At 36.2% G+C, this 22,827-nt stretch overlaps 1 protein-coding gene across 2 annotated transcripts; it reads right to left on the bottom strand.

The window, feature by feature from the left end:
* Nucleotides 1-1,421: 1,421 nt before the first annotated feature.
* LOC120205350 (ubiquitin carboxyl-terminal hydrolase 12-like) lies at nt 1,422-22,827 on the bottom strand. Of its 2 annotated transcripts, none has more exons than XM_039205252.1 (32): nt 22,654-22,827; nt 22,311-22,374; nt 21,981-22,128; nt 21,717-21,874; nt 21,299-21,564; nt 20,990-21,208; nt 20,796-20,904; nt 20,586-20,701; nt 20,189-20,287; nt 19,558-19,667; nt 19,337-19,411; nt 18,796-18,874; nt 18,554-18,700; nt 18,366-18,446; nt 18,157-18,276; nt 12,791-12,913; nt 12,128-12,205; nt 11,943-12,031; nt 11,755-11,863; nt 11,602-11,670; nt 11,422-11,532; nt 4,061-4,116; nt 3,792-3,969; nt 3,599-3,700; nt 3,454-3,525; nt 3,034-3,099; nt 2,807-2,872; nt 2,284-2,370; nt 2,059-2,175; nt 1,855-1,929; nt 1,658-1,741; nt 1,422-1,539 (listed from the first exon to the last, which is right to left on the bottom strand). In XM_039205252.1, exons 1-32 carry the CDS (start codon nt 22,681-22,683, stop codon nt 1,498-1,500), a joined length of 3,345 nt encoding a protein of 1,114 aa, XP_039061183.1. In that variant the 5' UTR covers nt 22,684-22,827; the 3' UTR covers nt 1,422-1,497. The 2 variants fall into 2 exon arrangements, with proteins under 2 accessions (XP_039061183.1, XP_039061176.1); XM_039205245.1 differs by having other exon boundaries at nt 22,311-22,456; nt 22,654-22,670.

Genomic DNA, 22,827 nt, shown 5'->3' with positions numbered 1-22,827 from the left:
ACCGTTGGGAGCAGTCCTTGTAAACGCAGAGGTCCAGCCGACTTGTGATATTCCCGCCTACTCGACTGAGGTAGAAACTTGGATCTAGAGACAAAGATAAATCGTCCATCTACTTTTGCGTTATGTCAGCTCCTAATATACTGTTTCAAATCCTCCTTGCTTTGGAAACGAACGAACGTGAAAGTACAATCCTTGAACCTTGGATTCTTAGTCGATTTCGGAATGAAAACATGGATCACCTTACCGTATTGATTGAACACCTCCCTGAGAGCTCCTCTTGAGACTTGTCTGCTGAGATTGTCTATAAAAGTCGTCCACCTATCGTCGGTCTTCAAGATTTTTCAAGTTCGGGACTCTTGAGTCACCCATGGAAAAAACTTTTTTTACTTGTTTTCATCATTTATCATTTTTAATTATTGTTGTTTTAAATATAATTTGATTTTGGAATCCCAAAGTTCAAAGATTTTGTGGGGTCGCTTCAGTGATCTAAATGCGGTATCTCCTGAGTCGAGTTTGAGGTGTTACAACATATGGCATTATAGTTTGCTTGGATGATTAAAGTGTTCTGCACGCACTCCAAGATCCAAGCAATGAAACATGAAGTTGGTAATCTATGCCAAATGACATTTTAATGATTAGTTCAGAAATACTTGGTCACTTTATTTTTCTCAGTGCATCCATGGTGGTGATTTACAAATTACATAGTTTTGTTTCCCAATTGAAGATGATGAAAAGTAAAATAATTAATTATCAAGTCTTTGCTGGCATGTGTCCTTGTCTATGATCTTATAAACATTTTTGTTTTTTTTTTCCTTTTTTCTTTCATTTATGTGTGCCATTTTCGATGCAATTTGAATATTAACTGCTTCTAACCTTTCCTGAGATATCATATAGGTGTGTACCGATGGTGAAATCAAAGAAAATGCAGTTAGGACTGAAGCATTCAAACAAGAACCGCTTACGCCCTTCAAACCGCAACAGCAAGTTGGACCTGCTTTGAGAAGATGGTTGGGTTGTAGTTAAAAAGCAGTCACCATTCTTATACCACCATTACCTTCATCGAAGAACTCAAAAATGGAAAACCAGGGATCTGATCAATTAGGAGGCACACCTAAAAATAAAGTGAAGGACCAATCAAAGCTCTCTGTTCAAGTGTTAAATTACATACAGAAAGGAAAGACTGCAGCATCATGTGCCTTCCTTAAACGGTGAGAAACAAAGGCAATACAGCACAAACTAGGTGTGTATCAATACCAACATTGTCAAAACACTGCATCAAAGAAAATCTTCCCTCCCCCATCCACATGCAAACTAATAATATATATATATATCCTATAAAAACTAATAGCCAAGTCCAACTTCAAGTCTCTCTAACCAAAGCTTCAACTATTTCCTCCAATGCGTCATTCCTTTGTATTCTTCTCCATGTATCTACAATGCCCATCATATGAAGGATCTCCACATCTGCTGATGTGCTAGCGTATAGTTAGCTTTCTACTAGTTGTATATTTTAACTGGTTTCTCAAATGTGTGTCGGTTCTGCAAATTATATCCAACTTACAATTACAAGTGCTACACACAGTATTTAAGAAAATCGGCAATAAAACATACTAGAAAATGTAGCAGCATATGGGTTTCAAAGTCAAAATTGTAGTACCTGATTTACGTAAGTCCTTTTGGGAGAGGTTTCAGAATGCTCTAACCCCAGGTATTGCTCCCAAGCACCATAAACATCTCTTCTCTGAAATGTATGCAAAAATAAATTAAAACAGCGCTTTGCACAAAAATAGAAATTACATAAATATAGGTGTGATCAAATGTAATGACAAACACAGTGAAAAAAACAAGATATACCTGAAAACGTTTGAACAAAATGTCAGAGTCCTGTAGATACTCTGGTCGACCCAATGAAATGAATGCAAACTTCCACTGAACAAAGAGATGGGAAAGACATCAAGACAAGGGAGTCAAGAGAATAAAAATGCTAAATTATTAAGTTAAAGGAAAATTTAAAATGAAAGAAGGGAATATCAAGAGCAAGATAAATAATGAAAACACCTTGGAGAACTCTTCATCAGGAACCTGCAATTTCTTTTGTATCCGCAATTTAACTTCAGCCAGAGTTTCACCTTCATGAATGACCAAGAAAAAGGGCTCACCAAAATTTTGTACTTGCTGTTTAAGAAAAATGCAAATCATGTTAAATAGTGATACCATTCCACCAAAATATCTAAAATGTGGAAACAGATCATGAATATTTATCAACTCATTCATGAAGAATACCATCTGGTTCTGGGCAGTCTCTTTGCTAAAGTGGTAGACATGGATCAATCGATCATTTGGACCGAGATTCTTTTCTTCTTCTGGGAACTAAGATTTGATAAAAATGAAAAAGTTAGATGTATGGTGAGATACAGATTTTTAGAATGTCATACTCCCTATATAATAAACCAATTTTAGTGAACAGAACTTGTTCCACCATGCAAGTCACTTTTCTTCATCAATGGCAAGTATCCATTTTGAAATTCAAAATATTTCACTCAGTCTCATGTAATGCCAGATACACATACACACCCGAACATACATACAACTTTAGAGGTTTCTCCTTTAAATACGAGTAAGATAATAAAAAAATGCTAGTTGCATCTACTCAATTGTGCAAATGTCTACTTAGTACATGCTACAAGAAGACCATTCTTAAAAGTTTAAGTTGTGAACCACTACAAAAGCTATAACCCCATAATTTCAATAATGAACGGTCCATTCCATCTATTTACTCCATCAGGATGGAAAAAGGAAAACTTGCCTCTTCAGCACGCAATGTCCAATACTGATCATTTATGTTCTCAATCTTTTCACCCGGTGGAAAGATCTGGAAAAAAGAAGAAAAAAAATGAGATGGAATAACAATGAACACATGAGGAAAACATACTTTTCTTCCATCCCAACAGGAGACCTAAAATTCAATAGTCTAGAATATTTTTATATACAATCTGAATTGCAGCTAGCAATCAGATTTCAACCATTTTCAACCTTGTAGATCTTGTGATAGAAGACTTCAAGCAGTCTAAGCTCTGCATTAGGGTGTGACAACTCCACCTGTTTCATAGTGCAGAATAGAAAAGTAAAGCGTAACTCAGTGTGAACTTCAAGTTGTAAGAGAAGTTATAAAAAGATAATACTGCCTCAGATGGGAGATTATACATTAACGCAATATAAATAGAATCTTTCATATGACAAGGAAAATGCGAAGATTCTGGCTGGTTCCCGAATGCATGTTCATACAATTGTTACTTTTACTATGATGAAGGGAGAGTAGAAAATGAATTTGTCAAGAAGAGAAGACACAGTAGTTGCAAAAGCTGAGCTACTTGAGCCAGTCATCATTAATAACACTATCTATTTCTAGGCGTCAGGTATTCAGAACATAAAATAGTAGTAACCAAAACATACCTTTGTCTTAAGTTCATCAATCACATCCGCAATATTGCTCTCTTTAGGCAATCTAATATTGTGAATTGCCACCTGAAAATCATGTTGAAAATTGTTACCACAAAGGCCTATCAACAACTTTTGCAACCACAGATCCTATACTTACTTCATCCTTAGTAGCATGATGGAAAGCAACTTTCAAGTTTTTCAGACCTTGCAATTCTGGCAAAGGGATATCCAGAACTTCATAATACAAAATGTCAGAAGTCTGTATTAAGATACAAAAAATAATCAGTTGATATCTGTTACATAAAACTAAAATGAAGAAACATATCAAGACGAAAACCCATATGTGCTACCTGGTTATAGTGGATCAACATTTCTGACAGATTCTCTACTCCTCGATATCTAATAGGTTGAGGCTTAGGTTGTTGGGAGTAGCAGTTGTGAGATGTGAGTCTGATTTTGGATGGATCATCCATACCAATTTTCTGAGCAACTCTTTCCACAACATCATCATATGTATGTATCTTTGACCTTGAATGTTATCGAAGAAACTAAGTATCTAACAACTGTAAGTAATCATTCTAGTACTATCTGAAGAGCAGTTTGCATTATAGGTACTTACAACTCTAGACAGAAATCATCTTCTTTTGGTCTCTCCAGAGAGCGAAAATGAACAATCTAAGTAGCATCAATTCACAAAAACAACTTAATTGAGTAACAAGAATCTGAGCACGAATGGAATTAATAACAATAACACTAATAATAGGAATGCTTATCAAACAGCTATATTATTATCATCGTTGTTTAAAAATGAGTGAGAAAGGTAGAGAGAGAAAGAGCGAGTGCTTTCGGTCGTTCATCCACCGGTGAGGAATGGACTGTTTTTGTTGATAATCTTAGTAAGAGAGTTAATAGAAGTGAGTTAAGAGAGATTTTCAACCATTATGGAAGAATATTGAGGGTCTTTATTCCAAATTTTATGGTTAAACCAAATTATAAGTCATCCACGTTTGCTTTTGTGCAATTTACGAAGGAGGAAGGTTGCAGAAGAGCAGTTCAGAATGTCAACGGAACGCTCATTGACGGGATGAGAGTCTCAGTGGGGGTTGCAAAGTACATGAGGGGCAGGAGAAGAGAAGCAGAGGTTCAAAGAAATCAGTTGGAAGGAATTAAGCTAGATAGAGAGGCTTTTGGTAGACAGCAGGCTGAGCTGGAGAAGCCGAGAAGCTTGAGAGATGACAGATCGTATAAGGAGGTCGTGAATGTGGCTAACAGTAGGAGTTTGAATCCAGAACGATTGGTGATTAGGGGAGGTCAGAAGAATGCAAATGGAATAAGAAATGTATGGGATATGCACATCCCATCAGATGATTTTTGTTGGGTGAAAAACTCCTTAACAGGGGTTATCAAAGATCAATTTCAGCCAGATATGGTGAAGAGAGCTTTGGCAAAGGAGGGTTATCAAAGAAATGTATGGTGAAGATAGTAAGGTGGGGTTATGTCAGGAACGCCAGTATTATTACGTTCAATACAAATGAAGAGCTTTTAAAGGCATGGTTGAGTCTTCATGAGAAACTCTATTGCTGGTTTGATTGGGTAGATCCATTGTTGAGTGAAGATGGAGTTCCTTTGGCTTATTGCTTGGTCGAACTGGTTGGTTTACCGCTTCTTAGTTGGAGTGTAGCTTTTCTGGAAAAGCTTGGCAGTAAGTGGGGAAAGGTTGTTAGCATCCTGGAGGAAACTAGAAATAGAAATGACTTCTCTTCGGCCAAAATGCTGTTGAGGGTTGCAAGCCCTTTTGACGTACAAGAATCTGTTATTGTAGGATCTTATGACAGATCCTTTAAAGTTAAAATTAATGTGGGTTCCAGCTCTAAACCTATCTCTGAAGCTTATGGAGACGTAAGGCAGAATTTTTCATATGGCAGTTGCAATGGTGATGTTTCAAAGGGGGATGATGGTAGAAACACAGAGAAGGAAGAAGACAATAGAGAGAACTCATCAGAAGGTTTTCAGTCAAAGGTTGACACGTGGCTTCAGAATAGTCAAGAAAGGAGGATGTCAAAAGGTGGGGAACTTTATCTGAAAAAGAAGTCTGACACTCTGCCCAATAATAATGGGGTGTCAGACAAATTTGAATTTGAATTAAATCCTTGTGGGGATTATGCGGGCCTTGGGCTGCGAGAGGTTGTGGATCAGAGTCTTCCAACCCATTCGGATTCTAATTGGGAGTCTTATTCTCCTGTTACTAAAATTATCCCAGCAGGCCCTGCTGTAAAGTTGAAATGGAACAGGCCAGGAAATAAAAAAAAGGTTCAGACTCAGTCCGAATTACAAGGGCAACATACAGTTTCAGTAAGGGATGAAGTTCCAGTTAAAAATAGAGCTGTTCTTAAGAAGGTGAAAATGGCTAAGGATGTTAATCAAGTGGGCCTTAATGCGTGTAGCACTTCATTTTCTTGTGAGAGGGGAAGAAATTCAGTAATTCACAATGGGTGTGCAGAAATTAAGAAGAGTCAGAATCATTGGAAACTGGGTTTTCCAGTTTCAGCTGGTTTATCAATTAAAAATATTGGTGGGAAGAGGAGCAGCGGTCGCTTTTCAAGAGTCTACAGAAGATCAAGAGGTAGAAGAATTTGGCTAAGCTCGAGGAAGGAGGATTCTAAAAGTGGCTGTCAGGTTTTTATGAATAAAGATCAAAATGCTCCTGAAGGTTTTATTCAACCGGTTTCTTCCGAAAACAGGGGATTTGAACAGGATTTTTACATCTCTTGTTCTGTTGTTAAGCAGAATACAACGTTGGTTCCATTATTTTGTAATAATCATTTTGAGGATCGGTCATCAACCCAACTTTCTGCTTCACAGATTTGCAGGAATTTCAGGAGGGAAAAAAGAATTTTAACAAGGGAAGCTGTGGACCTGGTTAATATGTTAACTGTCTTTTCCCCTCAGTTTTCGAAATTGGTGGAGGAAGCCATGGCAACTTGGGAAGTCTGTCAGTTGCTAGGTGTTTCCTTCAAGGAAGGGAAGAAGACGTTCATTGAAAAAATTATTAGTCTTGATAATGGCTCTGAGACTGTTAAGAATGATTGACTTCTCAGGGCTGGTTGATTTCTCGGGGAAGATCAAGGGAGGTTTTTTCTTTTTATATGATGATGTTAAAGTTATCTATTGTGACTTGGAATGTTAGAGGGTTGGGTAGAAAAGAGAAGCAAAAGGCTGTGCAGAGATTACTGTATCATCACTGCCCTCATTTTTTGTGGTTACAGGAAACTAAATTGGAGAAAATTCAAAAATCTATTTCTAGAAGGTGTGGTTTAAACAACTTGCAAGGGTGTATTGAGTCTCCTTCGGTTGGTGCTTCAGGGGGTTTACTAAGTTGCTGGAATGACAATATTTTTGAGTTGGATAATCAATTTGTTTCCAGTAGATTTATAGCTATTTCTGGGAGGTTTCGTGCAAATAATTTCAGATGTAGGTTCATCAATGTATATGGTTCGTCTGTTGAGGAGGAGAAAGGAGGCTTCTTTGAAGAATTAGGCATGTTCATTGGAGGTTACAGTGATCCTATTTGTGTTGGAGGGGACCTAAATGTTTATCTTCATGAGGACGAGAAGATGGGTAGGGCCCAAAATAGGAATTCAGTAGAGATTTTCAATCATTTTCTGCTGAACACAGGTTTAATTGATCTGCCATTGAGTGGGGGTCGATATACTTGGTGTAATAACCAAGATTCACCAACCTATGTTAGACTGGACAGATTTTTGGTTGATAGCCAGTTCTTAGCCGAATTTCCAGATTTAACTCAATCTCTTTTTCCCAGGTCTGTGTCTGACCATAATGCAGTAATTATTGAAAATGGTGGGGATAATTGGGGAAAGAAACCTTTTAAACTTTTTAATTATCTGATGGATGAAGTCGGATTCGAGGATGTGGTCAGCTTATCAATTCGAGATTGTAAGAAAAACCAGAGGAATGCTGGAATTTTCAGCATACTGAAGAATACCAAAATGGCAATAAAAAATTGGGCAGGGAGGAGAGACAAGTTTCCAGGGGATTTGATTTCTGATCTTGAATCGAAAATTCAAAAGCTAGAGGTGGATATTCATCAGGGTCTAATTGATTATAGTTCTGAGATAGCACTTGAGTTGGAGAAATCAAGAGCAGAACTGTGGAGACTGTATAAGATAGAGGTGCAGATTTGGTTCCAGAACTCAAGATCGAAGTGGGTAGAAGATGGTGACAGAAACAAGATATTTTCATACATGTGCTTCAGTTAGGAGGAAAAGAAATGCATTGAATGCTATTCTTGTCAATGGCAATTTTGTTCATGACCCGAATGTTATTAAAGCAACAGTTAGAGATCATATTTTCAAGGCTTTCAATGATCAGTTTACTCTTCAAGTGGAAGACATTGGGCTGGATTTTTCTAGTATTACACTCGAACAGAGTTTGAGATTAGAGAAAGAATTTACCGAGGAGGAAATTTGGGAGTCTATTGAGTCTTGTAATGGGAATAAAGCTCCTGAGCCAGATGGTCTAAATATGGGATTTTTTAAAAGATTTTGGAATATGCTTAAGGGAGATGTTATGAAATTTTTCAATAATTTCTATTTGGGAAAAGAGTGGGAACACGGTATTAATCATACATTTATTACTCTTATCCCTAAGGTTTCTAATAGTGGCGATCTTGATGACTTTAGACCTATTAGCTTAGTTGGTGGATTATATAAGATCCTCTCCAAGTGTCTTTCGAGGAGGTTGAGGAGCTGTATTTCAGATTTAATCAGTCCCACACAATTCGCTTTTATTCCAGGCCGTCAAATATTAGATTGCTTGTTAATTGGCAATGAAGGAATTGATTTTTTTGAGGAAAAGTGGACTCAAAGGCTGTGTTTTCAAAGCTGATTTCAAGAAAGCTTATGATTCGGTGGATTGGAGTATTCTGTTTTTAGTTATGGAGAAAATGGGTTTTGGTTCAAGGTGGAGAGGCTGGATCAAAAAATGTGTTTCAACAGCTTCAGTATCTGTTCTGGTTAATGGAATCCCTACTGAGGAAATTCCTATGGCAAAGGGTCTTAGGCAGGGATGTCCTTTATCCCCTCTGCTATTTAATTTGATTGGTGAACTCTTTAATTTACTGAGGAAATTCCTATGGCAAAGGGTCTTAGGCAGGGTTGTTTTCTGGATTGGTTATTGGGAGGGGAGAGGGGTCTTTTAATCTTTCTCACTTACAGTTTGCGGATGATCTCATTATCTTTAATGGTGCTTCGAAAATGCAAATTCTAAATGTAAAAAGGGTGCGTGTATTCCAAGTTATTTCGGGTTTACAGCTCAATTTGAGGAAATGCAAGCTTTTTGGTGTGAATTTGAATGATGAGGAGGTGAATGAGTGGGCTAATACTATTGGTTGTTCTGTTGGAAGCTTTCCTTCTGAATATCTAGGGCTTCCTTTGGGGGCTTCTAGGAATTCTGCTGCTATCTGGAATCCTGTAATCAGTAATTTTTCCAAAAAATTAACAGGATGGAAGGCTGCCTCTCTTTCTTTAGCAGGGAGACTGGTCTTGCTTAAGTCGGTACTATGTTCGCTTCCTATTTATTATTTATCTCTTTTTAAGATACCAGCTTCGGTTCTTAAAACCCTGAATTCACTGATGTCAAATTTCCTATGGGGAGGGGGTGTTGAAAAAAGTAAGATCCATTGGGTTAGCTGGCCGAATGTATGCAAACCAAGGATGGAGGGGGGTTTGGGTGTGCTGAATCTAAATTTGATGAATAGAGCACTTCTAGAAAAATGGACTTGGAGGTTTGCAAATGAAAGGGGGTCTGTCTGGAGGGATCTTATTTGTTCTAAATATAATTTGGACCCTTCTTTGTTATTGTTTGATAGTAAGACTCCAAACAGAGTATCTTGGATTTGGAGATCAGTGGTTAATAACCACTTTAAAGATGACCCTATCGGCTCAAAGTTAAGAAGTTTGTATTCTTTTTTAGTTGGAGATGGTAAATTTATTCGATTCTGGCAGGACATTTGGGCTTTGGATTATCCACTTCTATTAATTTTCCCTAGATTGTTTTCCATTTCGATTAACAAAACAGGCAAATTATTTGAGTTTGGGGAGTATAGCTCTTTCGGCTGGATTTGGGATGTGCAGTTTCGCAGGAATTTAAATGACTGGGAGATAGAGCAGTGGGCTAATTTGATGACTATCATCTCGGCTTTTGCTCTAAATTTGGATAATTTGGATGGGATGATTTGGAAAGGGTCTGGGGATGGGGTGTTCACTGTGAAATCTGCTGTCAATCTATGCTCATCAGGTTCTTTATGTTCGGATGAGGCCAACTTCTGGAGTAAGATTGTTTGGAGGGGTCAGCTGCCACCAAAAGTGGAGTCCTTTTTGTGGCAGGTTGTTCTAGGGAGGTTGGCTGTTAAAACAGAACTGGTGAAAAGAGGAATAGAAGGAATTCAGAATCTGTTATGCCTTCTTTGCATGATGCAGGAAGAGTCTCCTTCACATTTGTTTTTCTCGTGTTCGGTGGTGTGGGCTGTTTGGAATAAATTTCTCAACTTCTGGAAGATTCAAACTGTTTTTCATTATAATGCTAAAAGTTTTCTCTTGAATTGGGATGAGTTGAAGACTAATTCTCCGATTTGGTCTCTCATTCTAGGGGTAGTTATTTGGACTACTTGGAAATTGAGGAACTCAATTGTTTTTGAAGGAGGGAAGTTGGATGAGGTTGAATTCTTCTTCTTAGCAAGGTTTAGGCTTGCTTCATGGTTCCTAGCGAAGAATAAAGGGGTGCATATTCTTAAACTCTCATTTCAGACCCCTCCTTAGGGGACGTTTGTTCCACCCATTCTAATATGATTGTGTCTACTATTCCGTGGCATCCTCCTCCTATGGGTTTTGTGAAAATTAATGTTGATGCAGCTACGACTAAGGATTGGAAGAAGAATGGTTTAGGAGGAGTTTTAAAAGATTCCTCTGGAACTACATTAGGGTCTTTCAAGGAGCCTGTAGGTCCGGGGCCTCCAACATTTATGGAGTTAAAAGCTATTCAAAAGGGGCTAATGTTCTATGCTGATTTTCGAGCGAGGATCAAAATACAGGTTGATTATTGAAAGTGACAGCAAGATGGCAGTGGACTAGGTTAAGGGGGCTGAATTATCTCCTCATGTTTATGCTTATTTGGTTACAGACATTGTTTACTGGCTTAAAATGTTCGATGGTGTGGTTAGATGGGTAAGCAGGACAGCTAACTTAGAGGCTGATGCCTTAGCTAAAGAAGGAATTGGTTGATTAAATGTTGATGTTTATGGGTCACAAGGTTGCCTTGTGTTGACCTGTCTGTTTACTTTTAGGGTTGTATCTTGTATATTATTGTTTTGTTCAATAATATCCTAAGGCACTCTTTTCCTCCTTCGCTGATTAAGGAGCTTATCAACAAGCACCTTCAATCAAGGAGGTTTTTAACGAGGCCTGAAATTCTTATCAAAAAAAAAAATAATAGGAATGCTTATTAGAAGAGAAGATAAAAATTGTTGCTCACAATTCTCAGACACAATCTAAAACCTTATGCCTGTAGAAGCTATAATGTTAAGTTCAATGCAGTTTCTTCAAAAATAACAATGATGAAATCTTTAAGGGTAAACAGCTGGTTTAAATTAAATGGAAAGAGGTATCAATTTGACAGACCAGTATTCCTTTTATAAGCAAAAATTAATTAACACCCTGAAAGAATGAAAGATCTCAAAAACCTAGTATAGAAAATAGGTATCTCCTTTCCTCTATGGTGCTATATCTTTTACATACTGTTTTATAAAATTAATACCGGTTGGAGATGTGGATTTCCATTGCTTCACAGAAAGGAGGACATAGGGTATGATATAAACACTAATCAGACACCCAGAATAAAACCGATTTGCAAAAAACTGAGAAATACCAATAAAATATTCAGCAAATCTCCACATGGTAATACTACCTGACGATTGTGCACATATTCCAGAAATGAAGGCACATCTGGATACTGGCATGCTTCTCGACTTGCAATTGGAAGAGACTTCTGAAAGCATATAATATCTCCATCTTCTATCTGCAAGCAAAGACAGTATCACTGGCAATCTACATTGAAAAAGGACATATTTTGAAAAACAAAATATACCTGACTTAACCGGAAAGAACATCTTTTATCAAGATGCTCACACATCACACAAGGCTCAAACTTTATTTCCTAAAAATTGCAAAAATCAACAGGTAAGATAATTTGATTAAGAAAAACTACTGAAGCATGTATGCATTGAGGAGTATAACAAACCTCATAAAGTTCAAGATCTTCATCAGGAGCAAAGCCAGCCATTTGATTTAGTTTTGTTATATATTCCGTTGGCTTACCAGAAAGTTTTACCAAAAGCCTTCCAACGTAACTGCAATGGAACAAAATGCAAATATCAGGAAGAATGCGGAAACATAGAATGCAGAAAATAAAGTGGAAATGTTAGATACCGCAATTCTCCTTTCTCAGGGTCATAAAGCTTGAAGAAAAGCAGAATATCTTCCCTTGTTTTATCAGGTGGGGTAATAGGACGTAAATCCTGAAGTAATCCATAAAATGTGATAAAAAAATATGATAAGACAACAAAAAATTACTATCTGCAAACTTAAAACAATATCCAAAAAACCAACATTACCTGTCCAAGTTCAACTTCCAAGAACAGTTTCAGTTCTGCATTGTGCGTCTTATTGGACACCTCCTTCAATTGTTCAACCTAAAATAACCACATACAAGCCATGAACTCATAGGACAATCAAAACCCACAATAATAGGACGACCAGTTCTCCTCACCCAGTACTGCATCCCATAACAATTGTTGATCTTTGTTTAAATGAATGACACTAAGCAAAAATTTTCCGAACATTCCTACTATAAACTTTTCCAAAGAATAAAAATAGCTAATTATGTGAGAAAGTCCTATTATAAACTTCCCCAAACAATTAAAAATTGCAAATTATGAATGAAACTAAGCAAAAATGTTCCAAATATTCCTACTATAAACTTTTCCAAAGAATAAAAAATAGCTAAAACTCCTATTATAAACTTCTCCAAACAATTAAAAATAGCTAATTATGATGATAAATGTGTAATATCATTTAAGCCGATGTACTTTCTATAAATTCAGCCCAAAAACATTTGAATCAGCATCTATTTTTCCACTCCCGTGTAAAACAGCAGCACCAGACCCCTTCTATTAGATATATCAGCAGGGAGAAGTAAAAGTTCAGGAAACATACACCACATAACAATGAGAAAGATTAGATGCAAAGCAGGAAGAAAAGAATGTAGAACTTCTTACAGGCTGAGCCTCCTCCTGGGGGGTTAATGGTCGATTTGGACGGTATGTATGGTTCTGTCTCTTTGCCCAAATCCAGAAACGCTGATATTGCACTGGTATGCCAAAATCTTTTGCAAGTTCCTCCTACAAATCAGCTCAGAATTACATATTAAAGGAAAATGATAACATAACTACGGCCATATCAACAAAATCAAAAGATGGAAATAAAGTCATTTGCTCATTAGGAAAGTAGTAAAAATTAAGGATCCTAAAGCAGACACACATATGGTACTTAATAGTATAATTATTGAATTCCAACAAATGCAGAGTGTAAGCTTTAAAATTTTGACCTTAGATTCTATAGTAGTTTACAAGGAGACTCTCTTTGATTAACATACTGATATTACACATATGAGCTCCTAGTACCATCATATGTTATCAGCCACAAAATGCTCCCCAAAAACTACCCTCATGACATGTTACAATTGTACCAAACTGTAACAATCATGTGCTTGGGGATTAATAGCGGAAATCAATGAAGGGAGTTCTAGACCTTAGACTCGTTAGAGAGTCTTAAATCTTGTAAAAATTTATTTAATCTGACCTAATTTTATTGATGCCAATCAGCCTCTTTAAATAGAGATAGCATAGGTTTACTTGTTAGAAAAAAAGACTTAATCAAGGCAATTAAAATAAGGACTCTAAATAAAGAAACTCCTAATGACATCAGATATAAATAAACTCTTCTAATAGTTCTCATAATAAAATAATAATAAATTAATCCTAGCAATAATTAAATAACTATTGCAATTAATATTCCTCTTTCCATGACTTCGCATGAACACAGCACCACCATTCCAAAAAGATCTATCAAAACAACTCAGATCTATGTTCTGAGGTTTCAATTCAGATACATGCAGTCAGACAATCAGAAATACGATGTTAAACTTTGATTCCAAAAGAATAGATAGCAATGTCATCACTAACCAACCACAGTAATTAGATAAGATTTTATTTGGATTGCATTTTAAATACAAGAAATGCACAGAAGAAATTAATAGTTACAAACGGTACTATCAGATTCCAGTTTCCTAAATAAGGAAATCTGGTTGTATTAGCTAAGATTATGTAAATATGTTAGTGATTGTAATCCCTAACTTTAAGGGATTACTTTAGGTCAAACATTCCTAGAATCAGTCTCTTTCCTAGTTTAAGAGTTACCTAACTTAGGCTTACTGTCTATATATCAAGAGTAAAATTCCTATTGTATAATTAATCGAAAAGGTCTGTTTTGACATGGTATCAAAGCCTTTTTAGCTCAATCCTGGGAGTTTTTTTTTTTCCTTCTTTTCCCGATTGAAAAGGAAGTTTCTCAAACCAAACATTGGGGCTACTTCAGAAGTTTCTCAAACCAAACAAGTGAGTTGTAGAACATTCAAGCAGCCTATAGATTAAATAGGAAAAATTACCTGAAATGGTCTCAACTACTTGGAAGTGGCCCTAAAAAAGGAGATCCAAGGTTTGATGCTTGGGATGTGCAAGACGCTATGGTGATGTCTTGGCTATGGAACTCTATGATGCCAGAAATAAGTGATACTTGCATGTTTCTCAGTACAGCTAAAGAAATATGGGAAGCTATGAGACAGACTTACTCGAAATTGAGAAACTAATCCTCAAGAGTCACCTATTAAGTTCAATAGAGAAGAAATTAAGAAACTAAAGAGCCTGCTGGGATCACTGGAAAAACCCTCTCCAACAGGTACTTGCAGTTTAGCTTTTTTCAGGTATATCCTTTTCTCAAAACTTTAAAGTCTCGGATATACCCACCAAAGGCTCTTGGATCATTGACTAAGAGCTACAGACCACATGACCCACTCCTCACAAAATTTCATTACATATATACCCTGTCCTAGTAATAAAAAGATAATTGTAGCTAATGGTTCAATGATTACAGTGGCTGGTCAAGGTGATATTGTTGTAAGCGAAACCCTCACCCTTAAAAATACCCTTCCTGTTTCAAAGTTGTTTAGCAATCTTCTATCAATTCAAAAGGTTACTAAGATTCTAATTGCAGTGTTATCTTTTATCCCACTCGATTTGTTTTTCATAAACAGGGTACGAGGAGGAGGATTGGACATGCTAAGGAAATAAATGGGCTATACTATTTTGAAGAGTCCGGTGGGCAAGTTATTGTTCTAGATTCCTCACCATTGTCTTTCCTCTCTTAATCTATTAATACCAATAAAAACCAAAATTGGCTTCATTATCTCCGCCTTGGTCATCCATCATTTAGAGTTCTTAAAATTATGTTTCCTTTATTGCTCAAAGGGATTATTGTTGAAAACTTTCATTGTGGTGTATGTGAACTTGCAAAACACAAGCGTACCACTTTTCCAATAAGCAATAAAAAAGCTTCAGCTCCGTTCACTCTTACTCATAGTGATGTGTAGGGACCATCTTCTATTTCAAATATTTCTGGGGCTCGGTGGTTTGTGTCCTTTATTAATGATTGTACCCGTGTATCTTTAGGTATTCCTTCAAAAACAAAAATCTGATGTGAGCTCTACCTTCAAAACCTTTTTTAACATGATCAAAACTCAATTTGGTGCTTAAATTAAGAGGTTTCAATCTGACAATGCCAAAGACTATTTCAATCGATTTCTCTCACCATACTTCCAAGAAAAAGGCATTATATATGAGTGATCTTGTGTTAGTACTCCCCAACAAAATGATGCAGTCGAAAGAAAAAATGGCCACATTTTAGCTATTACAAAGGCTCTTTTGTTCCAGAAAAATGTTCCTAAATAATATTTGAGGGGAAGTTGTTCTAACTGCTACTCGTATGATAAATAAACTACCTACAAATGTCCTTGAGTCTCAAAGCCCTATGCAAGTTCTAACCAAGTTCTTTCCTAATTTCAATACCTCAAATAACCTTACTCTCAAAATATTCAGTTGTGTTGCCTTTATACATGTACATTCTCAAAACAGGGGGAACTTGATCCACGTGCAATCAAATGTTTATTTCTTGGATATTCTTCCACCAAAAAGGGGTACAAATGTTACCATCCTCCAATAAAAAAAATACTTTGTATCTGTTGATGTTACTTTTCCAGAAGAAAAAAATTACTTTACTCATCCTTATCTTCAGAGGGAGATCTTCATTCACAGAAGATAAGGAAAAAGACCTCTTCCTCCTCAATTTTCCAGCACCTGCCCAGCAACCCCTCACTGCTCACCAGCCTGAGCAAGCCCAACTTGAACCCACACAACCCGAAAGTGAACCTAATACCCCTAAAATCACAACAAAGGATTCAGGACATTACTCGTCCTCTACTAGTCTATTCAAGGAAGAAGGCATTGGTGCAGGCTTAATCATCCTCTTCTCCTGTGCAACCCGAGGTAATTACTGAACCTACTCTTGCTGAACCTACTCCCAATAATGACATCATCATTGAAACTATTGAAAAATCTAATCAAAGAGACAATGACTTTCCCATTGCAATCAGAAAAGTACTAGAGCCTGCACAAAACATCCCTTATACTTGTTCATGTCCTACAAAAATTTGTCCCATAACCATAAAAGCTTTCTTGCTAGCCTAAACTCTATCTCTATTCCCAAAATGGTATTTGAGGCCTTAAATAGTGAGAATTGGAAAAATGCCATGAAAGCTGAAATGGACGCTCTTGAAAAGAATAATACATGGGACTTGGTGGAATTAACAAGAGTGAAGAAACCAGTGGGATATCGATGAGTGTTCACAATGAAGTATAAATTAGATGGTTCTTTGGAGAGGTACAAAGCAAGATTGGTTGCTAAAGGGTGCACTCAAATATATGGAATAGTTTACCTAAAGACTTTTGCTTCTGTTGCAAAGAGGAACACTGTGAGAGTGTTGTTATCACTAGCTGCTAATCAAGGCTAGAAATTACAACAATTTGACATAAAAAATGCTCTTTTACATGGTGAGTTCGAGGAGGAATTCTAAATAGATGTCCCACCAGGGTTCTGTCCAAATGTTGGACAGTTGGTATACAAGCTAAAGAAAGATTTATACGGACTGAAACAGACCCCAAGGGCTTGGTTTGGAAGGTTTACCAAGGCAATGCTCAAGTTGGGATATAAGTAGAGCTAACGTGATCACACTCTTTTGTAAAGCATTCACATTCAGGGGGAGTGACAACCTTATTAGTCTATGTAGATAACATTATAGTGATAAACAGTGATTTAGAAGGAATGGAGAATTTAAAGAAATGTCTAGTAAAGGAATTTGAAGTCAAAGAGTTTGGCAAGTTAAAAAATATTTCCTTGGTATTTAAGTAGCACTCTCAGGAAGGAATTCATATCTCAACAAAAATACATGGTTGATTTGTTGGCAAGAACGGGCAAGTTGGGATGCAAACCGGTTGAGACACCAATAGAGGTCAACCACAGACTTGGAGATACATTAGAAGATGTAGTTGTCAATAAAGGTTCCTATTAGAGACTCGTGGGAAAGCTCATCTACTTGACACATACTAGACTAGATATTACATATGCAGTTGTTATGGTAAGTCAATTCATGCACAACCCCAAAGGGTCACATCTTAGGACTGTGTACCAGATCCTACAATACTTGAAGGGCACGCCAAGCAGAGGAATCTTATTTAAGAAATTGGAGAAGCTAACTTTTAAGACCTATACTGATGCAGATTACACAGGGTCTATAGTTGATAGAAGATCAACCTCGGGCTATCGCACTTTCATAGGAGGCAACCTTGTGACTTGGAGGAGTAAAAAACAAAGTAATGTGGCTAGATTTAGTGCAGAGGTTGAATTTAAGGCAATGGCACTTGGGATTTGTGAATTATTATGGCTAAAAATTATTTTGGAAGATCTAAAAATCAAGTGGGAAGGTCAAATGAATATGTATTGTGATAATAAGTATGCTATCAATATTGCACACAATCCAGATCAACATGACTGTACAAAGTATATTGAAGTTGACAAACATTTCATAAAAGAGAAACTTGGCAGTGACCTAATCTGCACTCCTTATGTGTCCACTGATGGCCAACTAGTAGATGTACTTACCAAAGGATTGTCTGGAAAGTATTTTTAGAAGTTAGTAAGCAAGCTGAGAATGGATGATATCCACTTCCCAGCTTGAGAGAGAGTGTTAGACTCCAATTTCCTAAATAAGGAAATGGAGTTGTATTAGCTAATATTCTATAAATATGTTAGTGATTATAATCCCTAACTTTAAGGGATTACTTTAGGTTAAACATTCCTAGAATCAGTCTCTTTCCTAGTTTAAGAGTTTCCTAACTTAGGCTTACTATGTCTATATATCAAGTGTAAAATTCCTATTGTATAATTAATCAAAAAGTTTTGTTTTGATAGGTACCTTAAAATCATTGAAAGGTGTCTGCTTTTGAATTCGGAAACTCTTAACTTTGTCATGATCCACAAGATCAAAATATATGTCCTTTCCAATCTGTTCTAGAAGATCTTCATCTCTTGCAACCTAAATGCATTAATGGCATACATAATGTGAGGATGAAAAGCAAAAGTAGCTTAAAAGGCGAAAACTTCAATTATAATAGATAGATATACCTTAATAATAGTATAAAGGTGAGCTTGTGCTTTATATCTCCTTTTGTCTTCTTCCTCTTCTTGTTCTTTCTTTAACCTTATCTGAGAAATTAGACATTAAATACATTACACTCGATCAAAAAAGTGAAATGGAAGAAAGAGCATAAAGCAGAGGTTTCACATCAGTTACAAGTAAATGGAGATGTTACCTTCAAGTGTTCAGCAATGTCCTTCTCATCAACATCGCAAATTATTTTTTCCTTATCGCTTTCACGTATATAGACAAGCATGTAGGCATTTGAGTATTTTGTAAATTTGAAAGGTGTGTTATTGAAGCCAGGATTGGTCTGTGGCAACTGTTGAATAAACAGATCAAGGCAACAATTCAAATAAATTTACATATTGTACACAAATAGCCAGTTTTTTTTAAATTAGAACAAAGAAACATTACCTCTTCCTCACCACCATACTGCTCTTCCAATGCCCTCTTCATATCTTCTTTTGTTACCCGTTCATCATCAAACTTATACCTGACAAAACAGAGAGATCTATCAATGGGTTTCCTCCAAAATGAATTCTTTACAATTTTAAAATTGAATGGAAAAGTGCATGAAAGGCCAAAATATCTTTAGATGTGATGATATATAATATAACAGATCCACAATGAAAACTAAAACTAATTTGATCAACTGAGACGTTCCTGAGCTAAACACCACAAACCATTCATGTAAATTAAACCTAAATCTAGGAAACATCAATTTCAAACAACTCTAGAGTATGATGATGTTTTTATTTCAATATGAATAGAAAAGGAGCAATTTCATGTTAAATAGGAAAATTAAAATACTAAACGTAGTCGTGGAGAAAACATATTTTATGCCAATCACATTATTCTTTAATAACCTTCTTATAATTTATGAAAAAATAGAAACAGAGAGAACAGTGAGATTGTGATCAAATAAGTTAACCATCAATACGAGAAAGTTGCTCACCATTGGTCAGAAAGGGTCGGCCTGATAAAGGCATAGTAATGTCCACCATGTACTCCTCCACTATGAACTAAAACACTGTAAGACAAAACAGGACATTGTTTCCTTCTCAGCAATGTAGTAAAGGTGGGAAACAACTTGTACAATGTACTACCAACTTGCCATGGTTAGGGATAAATCAAAAGTATTAGTGATGTGAGTTACATAAAAATCAATGATAATACCTGTGAAGAGTGTAAAGGTTGCGAACACTCCTATCCGCATCAGGAGATAAATACTTCCCATTTTCTCTATCAAGGTCAAGTTGAAGAGGAAATTCATAGCGGTCATTTATCTACAAAAATGAAAGCGTTAATACAAATATATCATGCTAACAGGAATAATATTCAAATTCACATGAAAAACACAACATGCACATAGAAAACTAGTTTCATTCCCACAATTTAAAAAGCACATAAAGGATACTTATCACTCTGAATTGATCAGTGGGAATCAGTCTACAAAAGGTGCTTGACAATTGTAGCATTGTTTGATTTCACGTGTAGAGAAGATTTGATCAATGTTTTCAGAAACACCTCATAACACGTGTAATCAATATTGAAAAAAGGGGATATGAAGAAAGACTTGACAAGAAGAAAAAAAAGAAAAGTTCTATTAAAATCAGAGAATTAAAATTTGAATATATAGATCAGCTACGTGTAGCAGGGAAAGTAATCAGTAAAAGTATTTTTTTAGCATATCACAACATATTCCAAAGCCTTGAAATTAAAAATACATGTGTATAATAAAATGCAAGTAGCAAATGCAACCCAACTATACAACTCCTTTAGAAGTAAACTGATTTCCAGCACTGACCTTTACCATTGTATCCCGCATAAAATCATATTCAAACCGCTTTAGCTGAAGCTGAAGTACAGGGGGGAAGTCGATAAATAAGACACCTTTCTTTGCATCCTGAAATAAGCAACAAAATTTTGGCACACAATTACTAAATGCCATCACAACTTAAACTCATCTGATTAACCAAGTTTATGCCAGCAAAATATGGCTTAAGTGGATTTTGATGGGTTAAACCCTCAATCCATATTTCAAACCACCAAAAAGAAAGAAATTATTCTGGTAAAGTCTAAATAAATAATAAATTGCCAAACATAGCCTTGTTTATGCATTATTCTGACAAAAAAATGGCCATTTATTGATGCAAAATTTCTAGCCCAGTTTTCACTACTTCAAAGGGAAAGAAAATATTAACCTGTAACCCATGCTCTTCAGCATGATATTTGTTGTCACCTTCAAGGCGCTCAACTTCAATATACTTGTCAAAAGAAGTATAAACATCCCGACAACCTTTGACATCAAGCTGAAGATCTGCCAACAAATACGCACCCTTAATGTTTCTTTTAAGGGAAAAATTCAGTATTCCATAATTATATTGTTATAAACATCAGAAACAAACAAATACCATAAAATGATTCCTTTCTTGTAGACTTGTAATCCACATTGATGCATTCAATATAATTCATATGATGACCCTCAAACAACTTTTGTATGGTCCCCTCTACAACAGTTCCCTGAAAAAGGAAAAGGGGAACAACTGTAACATGATTTGAGATGCAAATACTAAGAATATTTTTTCCTTTTTTTAAATGTGGGTACCTTCATTTTATCTTCAAGCTTTTCACATAAGACTCTATTGAGTTCTTGTACATCATGTTGCATGAAAGAATCATATGTATCCCATCCAAAGGATTTGGTCAAATCCTTCGTTGCGACACTAGTGTCATTATATTGAAGCTTATAAAATAAACTCTGAAGAGCCAAAGGAATACTTCCTATAGGCATGTCAATTTCAGTCGTTGGCATGTGGTACACAGCCTGAAACAAAAATTGAAAATTACATGTTTAACTCCAATTAAACTTAGAGCATAAGGATAATCCAAATTAATTAAAAAATGAGACCCACACCTTTCTGAAGTATGGTATATAGTATAGAGTTTGTAGAAGCGAGTTCATGTAACAAGTTGCTCCTTGGTTCTTAAGTCCAACATAACCAGTCTCTTTCTTTGAGTCATATGACCAGTAATCCAGTATCTTACGGACAACAACCTCGGCTTCAACCACAACAGTGTCATTCACAATATACCCTTTACTGGGGTCATAAAGATCACTGAGAGGCATAAATGATGTGAAACCCCAATCACTCTCTCTTGCATTGAACTGGTGTTGAGTGTCTGCAAATGAAAGCCAAAAGCAGGGAACTAGCTAAGTTTTGGATAAACAGAATATTGAATTAGTAACAAGAAAAAATTGTCAATACCACAAAAGTTCCTTTCTTCCAGCTATAAATCAACTATATCCACTAAACACCCAAGTTAGAATATACCCTTTCTAATTGAATATTTGTTATGGACTTGATTGACCACCGCCAAACTAAACTGAGCATATCTACTCCAACCATATGGCAATGTAGAAGAATCAGCAACATCGAGGTACATTGACAGGTGATCCACATTGTTTCCCTTTGGAAAAATTAGCACACGCCTGAACAGAAGAATCAACCCATCATCCAAAAATCAATCACATGACAGATTGAACCAAACCAATCAAACATATTCCGATAACAACAACAAAGAAATTCCCACTTTACCATTTATAGCCACCAACACCAAATATATCTGAATAGTGCTTTTTGGTGTTGAGCCTAGAAAAATTTTCAATTGTCCAAGTGAATTTCATTGATTGAGGTTCCTCCACTTGCTGATTCTCAGCTGTACTAGTCGGCTCACCTTGAGCAACTAAAATTAGGCAAAGCCATAAAATCAACAAAAAAATAATAACAAAAACCCTAACAACCTAGCTAATCAAAATATTGTTCCATTATCACACCATAATTATATCCGAATTTGGATACGATGGTTCACAAAATAATGTCTATTAGAGTATACTAAAATACTCTAAAAGGAATAAAAACACAAACCTTCCATTGGCTGCGGTCCTTGGACAATATCCGAATGCGGCACGAGCATCTCCTCGTCTTCTTGCTGTTCCAAAATCCAAATATCCAAAATATCAAAGCCCCAATCAGCTAAAACATAGCCTGACTCTCTCAACCAAAACCTAACCCTAACTCTCTCAACAAAACCAAGAAAAGCACGATCAATTCCACGAAATCCACGTCCAATTAATTACTAGTGAAACTAAGAAGAGAAAAAAGAAAAGTTCAAAAAAAATCAGTTCAGCACTTTAACAAAGAAAAAATTCAAATACAAATACTAAAGTATGAATTGAAAGTCAAGAGAGGGAAGAAGAATGGTATGTACATCAACAGGCGGAGTAGTCATCAAAGTCATGAGTGGAACAAGATGTGGACCGTCCGATCATAAAACGGAGGAATTAAAGAGAAAATAAAATAAATTTGGAAAAGAGAATTTTGAGGAAGGGAAGAAGCAGCGAAAGGCAGAACTGGTGTTAAGTAAACTCAAAACTAAAACAAA

This window comes from Hibiscus syriacus, unplaced genomic scaffold (genome assembly GCF_006381635.1).
Source record: "Hibiscus syriacus cultivar Baekdansim isolate YM2019G1 unplaced genomic scaffold, ASM638163v2 tig00000405_pilon, whole genome shotgun sequence".
Classification (NCBI taxonomy): domain Eukaryota; kingdom Viridiplantae; phylum Streptophyta; class Magnoliopsida; order Malvales; family Malvaceae; genus Hibiscus; species Hibiscus syriacus.
This window is presented reverse-complemented; position numbering and strand designations above follow the sequence as displayed.